Below are 17,177 nucleotides of genomic sequence, written 5' to 3'. Positions count from 1 at the left end.
CATACCAAGCCTGTATCGGGCAGCATGTCTCAGCACAAGTCTATGCTCTGCCCCACCCCACCCCCATGGCCACAGCCCCCACTATGGTCCCTCCAAGGTGAAGATCCTGAGTTTCAGCAATCTGTAGGTTCGAGGGCAGTGAGTCGTGAGGTGTGCTCTCAGGGCTGTCTCCTGGCTGCACTGGCCTGCCTCACTTCTAGGCTGTCTTCCAGCAGTCAAAGGGGATGTTAAACAGAAATTCCTTCAGATTCTCCTTGAAATTTTTGAAGGTGATATTCTGGGTTTCACAGGGAGTTTCCTTAAAAAAAAAAAAAAAAAGGAAAGAAAGAAAGAAAAAGAAAATTGAGTCCAGGTATGAATGAGTAATGTGAGCAAAGTACCAGTGTGTTTCTGCAATGCCTGTTAAAACCCATTCTGGACCCACATGCTGACCTGGATCAGGTGACAGGTTGCCACCAGGTGTCACCCACAGAGTGCACAATTCCTCCAGTCGTAGCCAGGGCCAAGCACCTGACAAATTGCCTTTTTGCTCAGAGGCCAGCTCCAGCGACCCAGAAGGGGCAGGCAGCAGTCAAGGCCACGGACCTCTCTCCTCACAGGAAAGGACTGTTTGGGGCATTTGTCCAATCTATATATGACTCCCTCCTTACGCCCATGCAATTTAGGAACCTCACAAGAGGCTGAGGAAGTCCTGTTAGGAGGTAGCACTTGGGCCCAGGAATGTATCCTGAACCTTAGGTGGGCCCTGAATTTCCTTGAGTTTGCCTCACTGCTGAGCCCATTAATGATAATAAGAGCGTAAGCATACTCCCACTAGGGAGTATGTAGGCTCCCAGCTCCATGGCCTTAACTCCTAGAGATAAAAATAGGCAGGGCTGTTGGCTCTCTGAAGGGGCAAATCATTACAAATCTGTTGACACAGAAACCCTGTGGGGTCTTCATCAGCTACAGTGGAAGGCCCCTCCTTTTATCCAGTCTTCAACCCTCCTAGGCCAAAACCTTCTAGCTTGGGACCCTGACATGGGCACTCACCGGTGTAAGGGGACAGTGCTGCTTGTAATGGTTGGCCATCATTCTCAGGGGCTGCTTGAGGCTGATGAGACTACCCCGTAGGCCCTGCTCATACAGCTTTAGGTGGGTCTGCAGGCATTTCGGCTCCTGTGGGAAATGTCCATTCGTTGGTGAGTAGTGGCCAAGTGCCCTCTGGTGGGCACATGACACCCTCCTCATCACTCTTTCCTGTTCTCAGCCCTGTCCCTCAAGAGTAGGGTTTGGGAGGGGCACAGGATGATGCTGGGTCTAGTCATACATACTGCTCTGTTCATGCAAACATGTATCTTCACCATTCAGCTCAGGCCACCCTCATCAGCACAGCCACATTCCCTGGCATCTCAAGAGGGTCCCAGTCCCCAGGAAAGCAGGTTGCTATCCCCCCACCAATTGGGCAGAAAGTAGCCCAATTTAGACCTGCTGTGTGATCAAGGCTTGATTCTGAAATACCTCTGCGCCTCTCTGTAGTCAGCACTCTTGTCTCCACAGGGCTTGGTCTCAAAGTAACTCCTGCTTCCCCACCGGTCCCCTGGTGACCCCCACCCCCTTGAATGCTAGGTCTGTCCGTGGCTTCTCAGCTAATGAAGGAGTTTACATGACTGCCACAGAGGCAAGGCCACTGGTTTCCTGAGCACCCCTCCTTCTGGTACCCAGGTGGCTGAGGAGAATGCGGACCCTGTGAAAGTCCATCTAAAATGAGCTTATCCCCACCCCCAAGGCAGAGGCCTCTGGGAAGGTGTCTCAGAGAGAAGTATCTTACCTCAGGGTTAAACATTTCAGAGACAACTTCTACTGCTTCGTTCTGTAGAAAAGGAAAATACCGTGTTACCAAGCTGACAGGGCCAGCCTAGGCCAGTGAGGCGACTCAGGCACGGCCCACACTCCCTTCCTCACTCACCATCACAGCAGTTGCTTCACTACTGTTGTTCAGAAGGCACTGGGCCTCCTTGATGGCTTCCACGTGCTGCCAGGGCCGAGTGACAGAGCTGGGTGAGCTGGTGGGTGCAGAGATGCTGCAGACCACAGTGCCCAGGAAAAGCAGGTTCTGCAGCCACATCCTCCTGAGGACTTTAGCCTTTCTCTCTGAGCACTGGGCTCACTGGCAAAAGAGCTCTTATATACACAGTTAGAGGAAATGATTAATGGTGACCACAAAACGCCAGGGAGGCGGGGGAACTACCTGACCTGTGGAATCTCCTGGCCCTTATCACACATGGGAACGGTGAGCCTTTCCTCCAGGTGGTCAGGCTCAGGGGTTTTTGTTAATAAGCCCTTCCAAGAATTGGCAGCGCATCCGCCTGCCTCCTTAAGCACTCTCCAGCCCTCCCTGGCTAGTCTGCCCAATGAGGCTGCCCCCTCCCTCTGAGGGGCCTCTGGGCACAGCTTTGACTTCCTGGCCTTGAGTGGCCAGGGCGGGGCCTGGGAGACACTGGATCGAGCGCCTACACCCAGGCTCCCCACCCTGCCTCTAATCCCAAGAAGCCTCCTGGCTGACTGTGCCCACCCTGGGCCCATTCCAATACCAGCCTCTCCTTCTCCTCCTAGATCCCTCTCTTCTGGCCACAGTGAAAGATCTGAGTGGGGAAAGACCCTCACAGGCCTACACCACAGTCCACCTAAGCAGATTCCAGCCAAATGGCATAGTCCTGTGCTCCAGAGCAGGATCCAAAGCCGCCAGCAAGGTCTGCCCACCCAGGGACCTCTGCCTCATAGCCCGCTGTGAACAGAGAGAATGGCATGTGTGTGCGCATCATGTCCAGCCAGCGAGATTGCAGAGCATTCCTTCATGGTAAGATCCCATCTGACAGCAACAATCCTGGTTTTCAAAGCTGTGTTTAACCCCCAAGCTGCAGAGATCACCTGGGGTGGGTGAGGGCCCTGAGTTCAAATTTTGACTCCAGTACCACCTTGCTGTGTGACCCTTCCCTCTGAGCTATATGAGCCTCACCTCCCTCTGCAGACCAGACTGCCCTTCTTAGACGCTGCGCTCCTTCGTAGAGCCCCTGGAAGGTGCCAGGAGCTTCAGGGAACAATGGTTTCTCAAACAAGATCTTCCAGGCATAATTTTTTTTACATGGCCACTGCCCTAGCTCACCTCCAGCTCCAGAGGCCTTTCTGAGGAACAGGAACTGTTTCTGAAAAAGCCAGTCTCTTGAGAGGCTTGAGGGGCTGACAAGTGTTTGCTTTTCACATTGGAGTTTGGAGAGGACAGCACGAGTTTGTGCTTGCTGCCCCGTGCTGTGAGTTTCTTGGCCACAGGAGTATGGGTGCACACGTGTGCATTTCTGAGTATCTGTATGTCAGTATGATTGGATGTGTCTGTACTTCCAAGTGTGCCGGGCAGGGGTGTTTTATATGAGGTGCATCCATGTGAGTCCCCATGCTTCTGCAGGTGCCCTCTGATATGGGAGAAGGTCCCCACACTGGGTATGATGTTTTGGGGCCCCAGATTCAGTCTGGATGGATGGAGTCAGACATAGTGATGACATTCTGCTGGACTCAAGTAGACAGCCCTCTAGAGCAGGTAGAAATTAGGGTCTAAGTACTGTGGCCTGAGCCTGCAGCCCTGGCAGGTTTCACTATAGGGCAGAAATGTCACTGCCCTTGCATACCTTAGTATGCATACCTTAGTCCTCCAGACCTAGCTGGGGCCCCTGCCAGGATCTGGGACCCAACATGAGGCCAGCCCTGCCCTTCTGAGCCTGGATGTAGCATGTCCAGCCCTGGAGCTTCCCCGTTTTCCATGAGGACTCTGCTCAGCCCCTTATAAGAAGCGCTTAGGAGGCACAAGAGTAGTTTAGGACACTAGAGGCAGATGCCACACAGAGTGGAGGTCTGTGTCAGACCATGCTCTGGAACCTGGGTGGTGGAGAGTGGGAGCCACAGTGAGTAGCTAAGTGAGTAGTCAGGGAGGCATAGGGCTGGTGTGGTCCCTCTGAGATGGAAGACCACTTTCCTTTTAGAAATGAGTCGTCACAGCTCAGACAGTTAGTCAGCAAATTTTTCCAATCTGTACTAGGCTCTGTGCTGGGGAGGAGGTGGATGGGACCCTCCCACTGGCCCTCACTTCTGGCCCTGGAGGCTCTCAGCATGTTAGAGAGAGCAGTGGATTCTCTCACTGTGTAGATCTAAGGAGGGATGGGGGAAAGAAGTTCAGAGCTGAGGGATCCCAAGGAAATGCTTTTCCCAACTTGAGGATCCATGGGGACCAAAGAGCTTCCCCAGAGAATGCTGCCTCCCAGCACAAGCTGAAAGGGGAGGTAACGTCAGGTGGGCAAGTCACACTGTGGGAGGGATGGAGAGGACTGGCTAGAGAAAGAGTGTTTGGGGAACGGAGAGACAGCAAGTTTCAGGAGCAGGTATGGTAAAGAGGAGGCAGCTTCCAGAGAGACTGAGGAGGTAGAAGTTTATAGGACTAGATGATATAATGGAGTAATTCAGTCATTCATTCATTTTTATTGAGTGCCTACTAGGTTCCCAGCAGGGGAAGAGGATACAAGGATGATGGAAAACCAATAGGGCCCTGCCTTTATGGAATTTGTAGCCTTATGGATGGGGGAGCAAGATTAATCTACTCAACACCCTCTCTAGAGAGTGCTTTTGAATATAAGTAAGAAGAGTTAGAACCACTGTCCAGGTATCTAACATGGGGACCCGGGGATGAAGGAGCAGGTTTACAGTGTCTATGGACCTACAGGAAGTTTCAGCTGTTTGGAGGCTGCTTGTGCAGAAGACAGATCTGCCTATGAGTGGTTCCTGTCCATGCAACAACTAAGGCCACAGAGGGTTAGTCAGGAAGAAGCGCTGAAGGCCAGCACAGCAGTTTTTAAGGGTTAGGGACATATTAGAAATGTGAGAGACTGACCAGTGGCCAGGGCTCTGGTAGAGCAGGAAAGGAGGAAAATCAGGAGCCATAGGAGAGGTCCATGCCAGCAGCAGGCCTACCGGTCCCAAAGTCACCATGGGAAGGACAGAGTTCCTGGGTTTGGCCATGAGGTTCGTGGGTAGCCACACATCTTGTTTTTTTGGAGAGATGACATCAAGGCTGAGGCCATGACACAGGCAGGCATTCCTAGATTGCACCGCATGGAAAGTGGCAGCGATAACATCAAGCGAGTGTGCTGACTCAGGAGCCCCAGACGGAACAGTAGGAGGGTTGGGGCGGGGACCAGTGATGGACAGTGTGACTCTTTTTTGGCCCCTTCCCACAGGGCCAGGAGAAAACCCTCTGGAAGGGGTTTCCAGTGAGCATCCTCCCACAGGCTCTGGAGGAAATGGGGTGTGGCCACCCTGGGCTCCGTATCACAGAGGAAGTTACCACAGCGGGAAGGAAACAGGCCTCCTCGTGCTTCATGTTCCATGGAACCCCTACACAGGCATCTCAGCTGATCGCATACTCCCTAAGCCTGCCAACCCATAGTGTGGGGGCCCAGGAGACCAGAGGCCCACCCAGGCCACGTAGTCTGTGATGGTGGAGACAGAGATTGAACCCTTATCTGTTCCTGCTCCCCTGCTGTTTCTGTTGCTATCTCAGGGATCAGAATGCCAGGAAATGCTGGTCTCCTGGCTAGACCAGATATGCGAGATGTTCCCCATTAGGGCAGCTTAAAAGGAGACTCCTCCAAGTGTTGTCAGTGAAGCCAGAGTGGCCCGTGAATGTCCCAGGGAAGCCCTGACTGCCAAGGGCAGAATTTCCCCAATAGAGACTGCTGCCCTGGCATCTCTATGTTTCATGTTTGGGCTCTCCACCGCCGATCCCTGGGTAGCCCAAGGAAGTCCCTCCTCCCTGAGCCTTGGGTCACTCATCTCTACAATGGGTTTAATTATTGCTGCCTCACAGAGGAACAACAAGAGGAAACTTTTGCCTGTCCTTTGTGGGAGAAACCTCCCAGGAAGGAGGTAGTGCTTCAACATTTCTTCTCTTTCCTTCTCTTTAGGCTTCTGAAGCCTAAATTAGGAAGAAGACTCAGCCTTGCTGGAATTATCAGGGACAGATGCCCCTTGCCCAGCCATAGCCCCTGATAGGATCTTTCTGGACAGATGCAGTGAGGTAGAAAGCCCAGCCTCCACCCAGATTCAGAGCTTACAGGGTCTTGGCATTGTACTTAAGAGTCCCTGGTGCAGGGACAGCACCAGGAGTCACTCATTTTTCCCTGATAAGGGATCCTTGGTCACTCCAGGCCACACCAGACACACCAAGCAATATACTTTGGCCTTTGTGGTCACAGCCACAAAGCAGCTGTGAAGTCACAGGTCCAGGCAGATCCATCCTGCATTTCCTCTGTCTATGTCCCCAGAGGTATACCTCAAAAAACCAAGTCTTTTTTGGGTGTACCCAGTCCCTGGCACTGGTGAATCCTGACTGATCTAGGAGGATCTGAAGGTGGTAAACTGTTAACCATGTGCAGACTTTCTGCATCCAAGCCTATAGGAGGGCCCACCACTTGTGGCTGCACTGCACCAAACTCATGTTTGGTGATCGCAGTAGGTAGGGAGAGTGAGGGTGTTACCTAGACTCATGGACACCATGTTGAGGGCATTAACCAACATGTGCACAGAGAATGAAGAGACAAGAGGGGAAATCAACAAGAGTGAAACAAATTAAGAGAAGGCATTATGGGACATGTTGCATGGGTGGCTTTGGGGCATGAGGTGAATGAGGAATCTGGTACTCAGAGTTATGGCTCAGGCAGCTGGGTGGGCAATGAGGCTATTTGCTGAAATGGGAAAAACCCAAGGTAGCAGTGAGGTTTGGGGAGTTGTTCTAGACTGGACTGGATGTGGCAAGTTTAGGAGGCCAGCAACCTCTAGGAAGACTCCATTAGTTGTGGCTATATGGGCCCAGAGGTCAGAAAGAGGTCAGGACCCAAGATACTTGGAAGTCATTGGTGAAGAGCAAGTCAGAGTAAGCTGCACCTTGGGTAGTGCCCAGGAGCACCAACTTGTAAGACTGGGCCAAGGATGATGAGACACCCTTTTTTGCTTCCTTTCTTGGTTCTTGGGTCTTCCTTGCTGTTTCCTAGCTGTACACTCAGGCTGGTGACACCACACAGATGGGTTCATCAGGCATGCCCTCCATGATGCCCTCTCCATCACTTATGCCTCCTGCCCAGAGTACTTTCTCCAAGGCTGGATATGCATCCTCTGCCTCTGAATCTCTGTCCCCTGGCCTCATCCCCAGGTGGGAGTGTCACTAGGCATCCAGAAGGAGGCACTTTCTTTATCTATCTCTTTGGGAAAGAGCCTTTGGGTGCTGCATTAAAATTGAAAAGGAAGAGAAATCATTAGACCAGAAGCCTTTGCACCCTTCCAAGCCCTACCATGCCTCTCACTGTCCTCGGTGTTTGAGGCTGAAATCCAGGCTAGTGTGCTGGTTGAGTACCTGGGGATCTGTGCCCAGCTCCCACACCTGCCTTCCTCTGGGGCTGATGGACCAGAATGAAGGTTGCAGATGTGAGCTTTCTGTTCTGGTGGTTCTGGAATGAGCTCCTTCAGGACATTTCTGAAGTGCCAGGGCTCCCTCAGACTCTCACTGAGGCACTATTCAGGCAGGCACATTTCTTGCTTCTGGTTCTTCAGGTCCCAGAGGGCCCTGGCCTTGAACCCTAAGGCCACATCCTTTGCCTTCTGTTATGCACCTCTGCCTCTGGGCAGAGCACCCAACTCATTCTGGCAGCCTATTTCCCTAGCCCCTCACATAAGTGAACAGGCTCTGCTCTGAGGCGGAGGGCCCAAGAGGAATAATGATAAAAGTGGTCATGAATGGAGATGGCCAGGGTTGGGGGAAGGCGGGGCGGGCAACCACAGAATGTCTCTGGGATGGCTAAAGGGGGTCCTTAGAGATTTCTCCTCCCAGCCCTGGAGCAACAGACTCAAAATGCTCTCTCCCTGAACACACATTTCTCACTCCCACAGGCCACCCCTAGTATGGGTTGTAGCCGAGTTCCCTGTATAGCCTGCTGGTGTGTGACAGCTCCCTTTTCTATGAACGTAGAATTGGAGGCTTGCCTCCAAGCTTGACCCTTCTTGCTACATCACCTCAGGATATGATTTTAATCTCTGAGCCCCAAGTGGCTCATCTCCACAAGAGGGTGATGGCCCACTTTGCGGCTTTTGGAGAGTGCTGGGCTACATGGAGGGATGTTTTCTATTTTGGCTGACTGGGTGCCTCCCTCACCACCTGCCAGCATCTATCTTCCTGGCTTGAGAGGAGTGATTGCTGGGATGTGGACCATCCTCCAGAGAGTTCTTGTGGCCTGGAGGTAGGCTTCTCTGAAGGGGGTTTCCCTGTACAGACCCCTCCCAAGTGCCCCAATACCTCCCCACACCCAGCCCCAGGAGGAAAACCCTGCTGGGCAGCCTGGATATTTGAGATCCACTGACTGGGAAATGGCACAGTCACAGGGAAAGAGCCAACTGAGAACATCAGGACAGGGGACTATTCTCCCTAGTACTGCCCGCCTCTCTGTTCTGGCAAGGAGGCAGTGGTCCCAGGCTGCCAGGGGCCCAGGGCCTTGCCTTGTAGGAACAAGTAATCCTTGAGTCTGGCCATCAGCCTGAGGAGAACAGAGCCATATTTATTGGGTACCCACTGGTGCAGGTGCGCCCATCCCCAGTGTTTCGTGCCCCTCCTGCTTCAGGGCTCACAGCCCCTCTGAGGGGAAGGAGTGGCTATCTGTTGTTTTTATTACCATATTCAGGAGGGTCCCTGCCTGCATACAAGAAGTAGGACAGACACAATGGAAGGAGGAGAGAGAGCACTCCACCAACCCACTCCCCGCTCCCGTGCTCCTATAGCTCTGTGCTATAACTGTGTCCTCTGCATACTGAGCCACTGCCCTTCCCCTCCCCTTCCAGAGGCCCATGCCTCCCTAACATGGTCACTTCAGAGGTGCACATCTTCATCCGCACCGCCTGCTGTCCCTGGCTGCACCTGGTTGGTCTCCAGCACAGCCCATGTGCCCTCCAGGGCAGGGCTCAGTCAAGACACTTTCAGGACACTTGCACGGCGCCTGCTGAAGGAAGTCCCAGGGGCAGCTAGGGTCGGGAGTGCTGGTCTGAGGAAGCAGTAAGAAGGCTTCAGTCTAGGACTCTGTGAATCTAGGGAGCAGGGAAGGCTTGCAGAGGGAAGGGGGAGGGTATCAAAGAATGAGCCAAAGCTGCAGTGCAAGCTGACCCTGGGGTCTTTGAGGAGCTGGGCTAGAGTAGGGAGGCCTTGACTGCTGGCCAAGACAGGAGAGAGCTCTGAGCCAGTGGTTTCTTTCTCAGAAGCTCTAGGAGGCATGGGGATGGAGGATGCATGGACAGGAGCACTGAGGGCCAATTTCTGCATCTCAGCCCTGTGTGTGTGTATGTGGGGGTCACTAGGTAGGAGGAGACAGTGGGCATGTAGAGGATTTGGGCGATACCTGTGTGGTGGCTCGGTGGGGTGGAGCGGAGGCTCTGGGGCTGTGCCGCTCACCGCTGGAGCTGGAACCACAAGGTGGCAGGGCTAGGAGGTCCCTCCAGAGGCCTGGATCCACCGGGGGACCACAGTTGAAAGGCTCCTGTGCCTCAGTGGGCATTGGCCAAAGCACTGTGGATTAAGGATTCACAGCCTCTGGAGTCAAAGACCCCCTTAATTTCTCTGTGCCTCAGTTTCTTCATTTGCAAACTAGAGTTAATCACCGATTTCATGAGGTCATTGAGGGGATTCCCTGAGCTCCTCCCTGGCCCAGGAGGGCAGCAGCAACTTTGCCTGATCTGTCTCTCCCAGCCCCCTTCAGAAGACTAACCTGAGGTTTTCAAGGGGAAAATTGAGGCCCTGGCCCCCAGTGGGAATTCACTCAATACTCTACTCTGGCCCAGACAGCCTCTGCCTTTCCCTCCCTCCCACCATGGGCCAGGGTCCTGCTCTGCTTGACCAGCTCTTCTTTCCTTCAGCATCTCTCTCCCTCTGTTCTGGACCTTTCCTGTGGATGTTAAATGTGGTTTCTTTTGTGGCCCCATCTTCTCTCTTCCTCTACACACCCATCACTCCTCAGGCCAGGGTTGTTCAGTTTTGCTGTCTCCACAGTGACTAGGCTGGGCTGGCCTGGGATCAAAGAGGAATGAATAGGGAAGGGGACTAGGCTGAGACCCAGAGGTGCTAGGTGCCCTGGGTGACTGGGCTCCAGGAGCAAAGGCAGTGATTGGAGGGCCTGGTTCCACCAAGCCACTTGGCACCCACACTCTGGCCCTATTAAGTGGCCTCGATGCTCCTGTGCTCCCAGCCTACCCTGTACTCTTAGATCTTCATTCCCTTGCTCCCCAGTGTCATCTGCTGGACATCCTTTTCTGTATCTCTCCCTGCAAGATGAACCCCTAGTCCTTTCTCAAGCTCCCCGTGCATCACCGTCTGTGGGAAGCCCCTCTAACAAGACCCATACCTGTTTATCCATTGCTCTGTCTGAAATAACCCCCACCACACTGTGCGGGGCCAAACTGGACACGGTCAACAGGCCCCCAAGGACCTGACTCAGTATCTCCCCAGCCCCCTGCCCTAGCCTGGGTAAGCCTTAGTGGGTCCTCAGGTTATTTACTGAACTGAGTCAAATGTAGTTTCCAGGACAGGGTGGGAGGAGCAGAGCCCTTCCTGGAGCAGGAGGATTCACACTTTGGAGTAAGGTGAGTGATGCCTCTTTGAGGAGACCTCTCCTTACACACTGTCCTTCCTAGCAATTTCTCTCTGCTTTATTTGTCTACATTTCCAAATTTTTAAGTAAAGAGGATATATGGTATCTTATATTGCCCTTCCAATGAAAAACTATATTTCCTAAATTAAAATTAAAGAAAAAATTCCTGACTGAAGTCCTCTACTTTCCTGCTGAAAAGGCACCTTGGATTTGGGAAGGTAGAAACGGACTTTCTCATGGCCGTCCTGGGACTTTTGATGGGGCTTTGCTGCCCACTAGTGGCAAATGGACTTATAGACCTGGCACCAAGAGACCGTCTGGGTAGGCTATGGAGAGAAGACTTGAAACTGACAGACCTCCTGGGGGAGATGTGAGCACCCTGGGGCTTCCCATTGTGCCAGTAAGTCATCAGCCCTCTCCCTGAAGGCAGCTGAGCATGATGTAGAGATGCCCCAACCTGACCTGGTTCTGGGCCCCAGCCCAGGGCTGTGCTGGCCCCAGGCATGTTCACAGGTTTGGACTCAAGGGTGAGCCTCAGTGGCTCATGCCCATGTTCCTCTGTTCTGTAAGAAGGGCAGTGGTGAGATCCCAGAATATTGGAAAAGGCTCACCTCCTCTCAATAATGTCACCTCCACTAGTCTACCCCCTGCTTTGTGGGGCTCTCTTTGCTGACCTCCCTCCCCCACACCCTCAAGTCTTCCTGGGCCAGGTCTATGTCTGACCTGAGCACCACCTCCTGCCTCCTGTAGTCCTTAGTCACTAATACAGGGCCTGGGCCTGAGGAGGGAAAGGAGAGAAACTAAAGGAGGGTTGTGGGCTCCCCACCCAGCATTCACTCCTATCACAGCTCATCTTTGTTCCATGAACGCTTTCAGCCCAGTCTCTGGATCTTTGCACTGTTCCCCCTGTCTAGAGCTCTTTCCTCCCCAGTTGTCACACAGCTGGCACTTTCTTGCCATTCAGGTTGCAACCTATGTGTCACTTGCTCAGAAAGGCCTTCCCAGACCATTCAATGTAAAGCAATCTCCCCAGACCTCCTCCATCTATCTGGTTCACTGGCATATCCCCAGTGTCTAATATAAGCCATGATACATAAGTGCTCAGCCAGAATTTGCTGAATGTCTGAAGTCCCAGGCACTGAAGGAATATAGTGCCATCAAGCCTGGAGTGAGAATAGTAAGGCTCCAGCACAAACAGAGCTTCGAGAAGGGGCCCTGAATGGGGACAGCCAGCTAAGAACAACATAGCAGACTGCTAGCTACCTCTCCACACCTCAAGAGAGGACAGCTCCAGGAGCTGGTAAAAGTTAAACCACAGAATCCCAGGGGAAGGAGTCCACTTTGTGGCATATACCCATGTCCATAGTGTAAATACTCTCACTGTTTCAAGGTACAGATGGTTTGATAACTAGCTGGCAACTTTTCAAGATTTCACAATTGGCTCTGTGAGCCAGTATGAGCTGGTTCCAACCACCCTCAGCTCTGGGCTACTGAAGACGAGGTGTGGGAGAAACACGGCAAGACAGGTCACAGGGTCCATCTCCTCTCCACCAGGGCAGAGGGTAGCAAGGCTGGCACAGGTTGATGGCAGCTGACCCATTCTCCAGGGAGTGAAGAGGAGGTGACAAGCAAGGACTCATTCTGGGAACAAGGGAGCAGGGCACAAATGCTTGCCTCAGCCCGGATGAAAACAGCACCAGCCACCAGGTGTGAGTGGGAGAGAAAATGGGGCAGGAGAGTAGAAGTGGGAAAGTAGAAGTGGGAAAGCCAGCAAGGAATCAGGAAGCTTGGGCACGGGCTCTCAGATCCTCCCAGCAGAGTCCTGGAGCACCCTCACCGGTGGCCTGCCTCCCCCTAGTGGCTCCACTGGAAACTGCAGCAGCTTCTCCAGCTCCTCCCAGGGCCAAGTCCACAGAATCTTCCCTGAGCACCCACAGTGCTATCTGGGGACCGGGCTGGAGAGAGGTGGAATGAGTGAGAGGAAAATTATTTTCATGGGAACACAAAATTTTATTAGGAAGACGAATGTGGAGGAATATATTTCTGAGGTAGGGGTAGCAGATCATTTACTTTCTCTTGTCCTATTCAAGCAGCTGGGCTCTTTCTTATTCATGACCTAAAGGGAGAGGTGGGTCAAGGTGGGAAACAAAAGAAGAGGGCTGGGACCCTAGCATCTGGTGTCAGCATCCTAAGCCTTCATGGGACTTGTGAGAAGTCAGAATGACATTGCTCCTTAGCATGGTGACAGAGGAGGGCTCGCTCTCCCCTCTCTCCCCCACAACACCAGACTGGACAAAGTGCACCCGGGTAGCATGCAGGAGGGCCAGGGAGGGAGGCATTCAGAGCTACAGGGTCACTGGGACCTCAGGGTCAGGCAGCACATTGAAGCCACATTCAGTGGTGTCCCCCCTCCACCATTCAAATCAGACTGTGCCAGCCTGGGCTATATGGCTGTCCTTCCATTGGGTCCCTGTCTATCCACCTATTTCAGACAAGAGCTCTGTCCTAAAATAGTGTGGACAAGCCAGGGGTAGTCAACATCTGAGTTGGTCTCTGAAGCAGGAACTCACCATGCAGAGTGAGGATCAGAGCATTTGAGGCTGAGGTGTCAGTGTGGGTAAAGATTGAGAGGTGTGAAAAAAAGTGTGTAGTTCATCTAGAAAGTCACACTGTTTCTATTGGCTGGAACATCAAGGAGGTTGGTAGTTGTGGGCATAAGTATATAGAAGCAACAGGTGGCGGCAGGCCTCTCTTGCTATCCTAAGGGTAAGGACAAGGTCCAGAAGCCCCCCTGAGGACTGGAAAATAAAGTATCAGACCAACCTGGTCAGATTTGCATTTTCTAAAACTCAATCTGGCTCCCCAGTAGACCGCAGATTGCCAGGGTGTGGGTTCCGGCGCCCATCCGGTGGCAGGGAGGCTTGCTGGGGGTGGTGGCTGGAGGGCTGCTCAATCACCAGGCAAGAGAGTTACTAAGACTGAGTCAAATCAAGACACTGGCAACAAAGCAGTTGTTCAGAGAGTGTGGTTTATTTTCTCAGATGCATAGAAACCAGTTTAAAACCTGAGGTACAAATTAACAAGCCCCCAAATCCCCCTCTTGAGTCTTATTTAGAATGAGCAGTACATAGACTCCTTTGCCAAAATAAATACATTTCACATAATAAATAAAAATACATAAATAAATAACTTCAATAGAATAAAAATGAGAGCATAATCACAAAGGGCCAAATGGGGGCAGCATATTTCAGAAATCAGATAATTAACAATTCATCTGACTCCACAGGAGAAAGTGAAATCCCTCCAGTCCTGGACTATGTGAGAAACATCCCAGAATCTTCAGCTGTTCTGCCATGTCTGATGTCCAAGTTCCCACGGTGAGAAGGCCCAGAGGAGGGGGCTTCAGATGGAGAATTCTAAGACTCAGTGTTTGTCCTTGAAATTCAGAAAGTTATCAAGGATTTCCAGATATTTAGTCAATTTCCTTTGGAAATCAACCCGGTTACCCTTCTTGATATGGATTGGGTTTCCCTGTGAAGAAACCAGGAAGGTGGCATTAGGTTGGAAGGTAGGTGATGGGCTAGAGGCCAGGTCATGGCTAAGAGTACCACCTGCCGGGGCATCTTGGGGGAAGGGCAGCTTACCGTGGATGTGGGAATGGGCAGGAGTGGTAGGAATTCCTGTGGGAAGAGACCAAAGCAGACAGTCAGGGACTCACCTGAAAAAGGAGCAGGTCCTGCTCCCCACCCCCCAGAGGCTGGTCAGGGCTAAACCAGGGAACCCCAAAACCTCAACAGCTTCACCCACCTTAAGATTGTCCTGGATTTTCAGTCCATATTCAGCGAAATTTCCTGCAGCTTTTAAGAATGCATTCAGGTTTGGCCTCAGAAGGGTATTTTTCTAAGGGGACCAAGAATACATTTAAGGGGAGAAGGTTGGGGTTCCGCCTTCCCATGGCTCAAGTCATGCCCAGTTTTCCAAGACTGCCTTCAGGGACATCCTTAGACAATCCCCTCCAAGTCCTGTTCTTGCCCAGGTGGGTTCCTGAGATGACCTTCAGGGCACAGGTCTAAAGGTAAGTGCACACCCCAAAGAAAGCCTACTTGTCTCAGCCCCAAGCGCCCCTGGCTCCAAGCAAGCTGCATACAGGGCCTGGGTGGATCTTTCTGCACTTGAGGGGGAAAACATTGCTCAAAAGAAGATCTACAAAAGGTGGAGGGGTGACTAAGGGGAATATTTGCAGCTAGGAGGCCAGATACCAGGATTATTGCCTTGATTGGATACCTTTATCCAATCTAACCTCCTAGAAATCAGGAGGAAAATCAGAGACCCCAGTAGGACATGGGTACAGTCTGTGAACTATGCATGCCTTAAAGAGGAGAATACAAATGGCCAATAAACTCAGGAGAGACTCAACCTCTTGTTGGACCCAAGAAGTGCCATGCAAACCAAGGTGAGATAACCATGGAAGCCAACTGGAAGTGGGAAAAATAACTGTAAATGATAATGTCAAGAGCCAAATCAGCATGAAAAATATGACTTAGTGTCTTAAGAAAAAGGAAGGAAGCAGTCATGTTCATGAGGGAAATTTCAGGCTCCCCCACTGAAAAATGATGAGCTTAAGGCCTTTGGAATTGTTCACCTATGGTTGCCTTTCATTTGTATTTTTTTTTTAAAAAAAAAGCATTTTCATATTATAGATATGGCTGGGGAAACGTATTCAACCTAGTTAGCACCAGACACTGGTCTGGTGACTCTGTGCATTTGTCCCGCTTAATTCTCACAATGACCCACTGAGATAGGTACTGTTAATCCTATTTACAGATGAAAAATGGAGGCTAGGCAAGATGATGTGACATGCTTCAGGTCACCCAGGCAGGGAATAGATTAGGATCCAAGTGCGCCCAAGTGTGGGCTCAGTGCTTACCCTCAGGGTCTCTGTGTCATTCGGGTCCAAGGGGTCCTTTGGGGGTAGAGGAGGAGAGAGTCCATTAGTCCTGTTGGACTGAGGCACCTGCCATCCCTCCCTGCCCTATACCAGCCTTATCCCAGTTACTCACCTGTGAAGGCAAGGGTGACTTGTCTAAGATCTCCATAATTTCATTGATCATTGCAGAGTATTTCTCCTGCTGGTGTGTCGTAAAGGGCCGCCCCTGTGCCTGAGGCGCTTGGAATCCAAGCAGCAGAAGGAGAAGGTACATGATGGGGCAGTTGCTCATATTCAGGCAGGCAGGGTCTACTCTGTCTTGTCCTGGTCCTTTGTGGTGTTCTGAAGCGTCCAACACAGTCTCCCGTCTTTTATGCGCTGAGGCAGTGTGCGTACACCCTGTCGGTGTAGGAAGGGGCGGAGGTGGAAGAATCTTTATCTGACATGGAACCTCCATAGCAAACCACAGACTTATTCATCACTTTCTAGTGCTGGAGATCAGTGAAACTTGGAAAAGAATTACTCAGAGGGTAGCTCCTCCTCTTGCCTAGGAAGATAAGAGATGGGCTGGCCACTGGACAGAGTGGAAACGGGTGAAAGGACCCCCCTCACAGGTGAGGGGCTGCCTGACTCTGAGCTCCCTCAAGCCTCCTGCCCGGTGGGACCTGGTCCTCCATCCCCTGGCCAGCTCTGACTGACCTCCTATTGCCCACCATGGCTGGCTTCCCCCAGTCCTGTGTGGGTGTCCAGGGGAAGGCCTACTGGAACACACAAGGATTTGTCTGGAACCTTGTCACACAGCTAACTATTCGCATGTGGGCTCATTCACCGTGAAGCATGTGTCTTGACACCCCTGACCCCCATGCTGAGTTACTAGTGTTAAAGCCCCCAGTGGTTTGCCTCATGGCCTTTGGGCTGCTTCTCCTCAATACTTTCTAGTCTTGGCAGGGGGCAGATGGAGCCCAGACACCAGATGCTCATTCTTCTTTCATTGTTCTGACAGCCTGACTCTGTCCTGCGTTATGGGATCTTAACCCTTAGCGGAGGCTTGGCTGCAAGCACAGGGCAATCCCTTTGGTAGTATGGAGGAGCTGGGCCCGGGGTCCTGAGGATAGGGGTCTTTGAAGGGGAAAGGGGCTGGCCTAGGAAGGTTTAGGAAGTAGAACTGGAAGCTCTGAGGGGCGAGGCAAGGGAGGAGAGGAGGGCAGCTTTTGGTTTCAGGCTGGTTCTCTCATGATGGGGGCAGGTGAACAGTGGAGAGAGCTGTGTTGCAGGGGTCTGGCCCCCAGTCTGTGGGAGCACGGATTTGGCAGGCATAGGCCGGGTAGGGAAGCTGTGCCCAGTGGGAAAGAGGGCAGGGACAGACTATGGAAGAGTCCATAGAGAACCAAGGAGGAGCGACTAGAGAAGAAGCAGGAAAACCAGGAGGGTAGGGGGCCCAGAGGCAGCCCCTGAAAGGAGGAGGGGGCACTGCCCGTGAGGTGTGTCAGGCCTTGACACAGGCCCAGGACAGGGGGGATTGGCAAAGGGGTGAATGTGGCAGGGCA

General features: G+C 52.2%; 2 protein-coding genes across 2 annotated transcripts; both read right to left on the bottom strand.

The window, feature by feature from the left end:
* Positions 1–39: 39 nt before the first annotated feature.
* Positions 40–2,128, bottom strand: CSF2 (colony stimulating factor 2). The gene is made up of 4 exons (XM_077768918.1): positions 1,949–2,128; positions 1,811–1,852; positions 1,033–1,158; positions 40–298 (listed from the first exon to the last, which is right to left on the bottom strand). Exons 1-4 carry the CDS (start codon positions 2,105–2,107, stop codon positions 197–199), a joined length of 429 nt encoding a protein of 142 aa, XP_077625044.1. The 5' UTR covers positions 2,108–2,128; the 3' UTR covers positions 40–196.
* Positions 2,129–14,126: 11,998 nt separating this feature from the next.
* On the bottom strand, positions 14,127–15,922 carry IL3 (interleukin 3). Its single transcript, XM_077768872.1, has 5 exons — positions 15,764–15,922; positions 15,631–15,666; positions 14,511–14,603; positions 14,348–14,383; positions 14,127–14,234 (listed from the first exon to the last, which is right to left on the bottom strand). Exons 1-5 carry the CDS (start codon positions 15,920–15,922, stop codon positions 14,127–14,129), a joined length of 432 nt encoding a protein of 143 aa, XP_077624998.1.
* Between the last annotated feature and the right edge of the window lie 1,255 nt (positions 15,923–17,177).

The sequence above is a fragment of the Crocuta crocuta genome, unplaced genomic scaffold (genome assembly GCF_008692635.1).
Source record: "Crocuta crocuta isolate KB4526 unplaced genomic scaffold, BGI_CrCroc_1.0 scaffold64, whole genome shotgun sequence".
NCBI classification, from domain to species: domain Eukaryota; kingdom Metazoa; phylum Chordata; class Mammalia; order Carnivora; family Hyaenidae; genus Crocuta; species Crocuta crocuta.
Note: the sequence above shows the minus strand (reverse complement) of the source record. Positions and strands in the feature narration are given on the sequence as shown.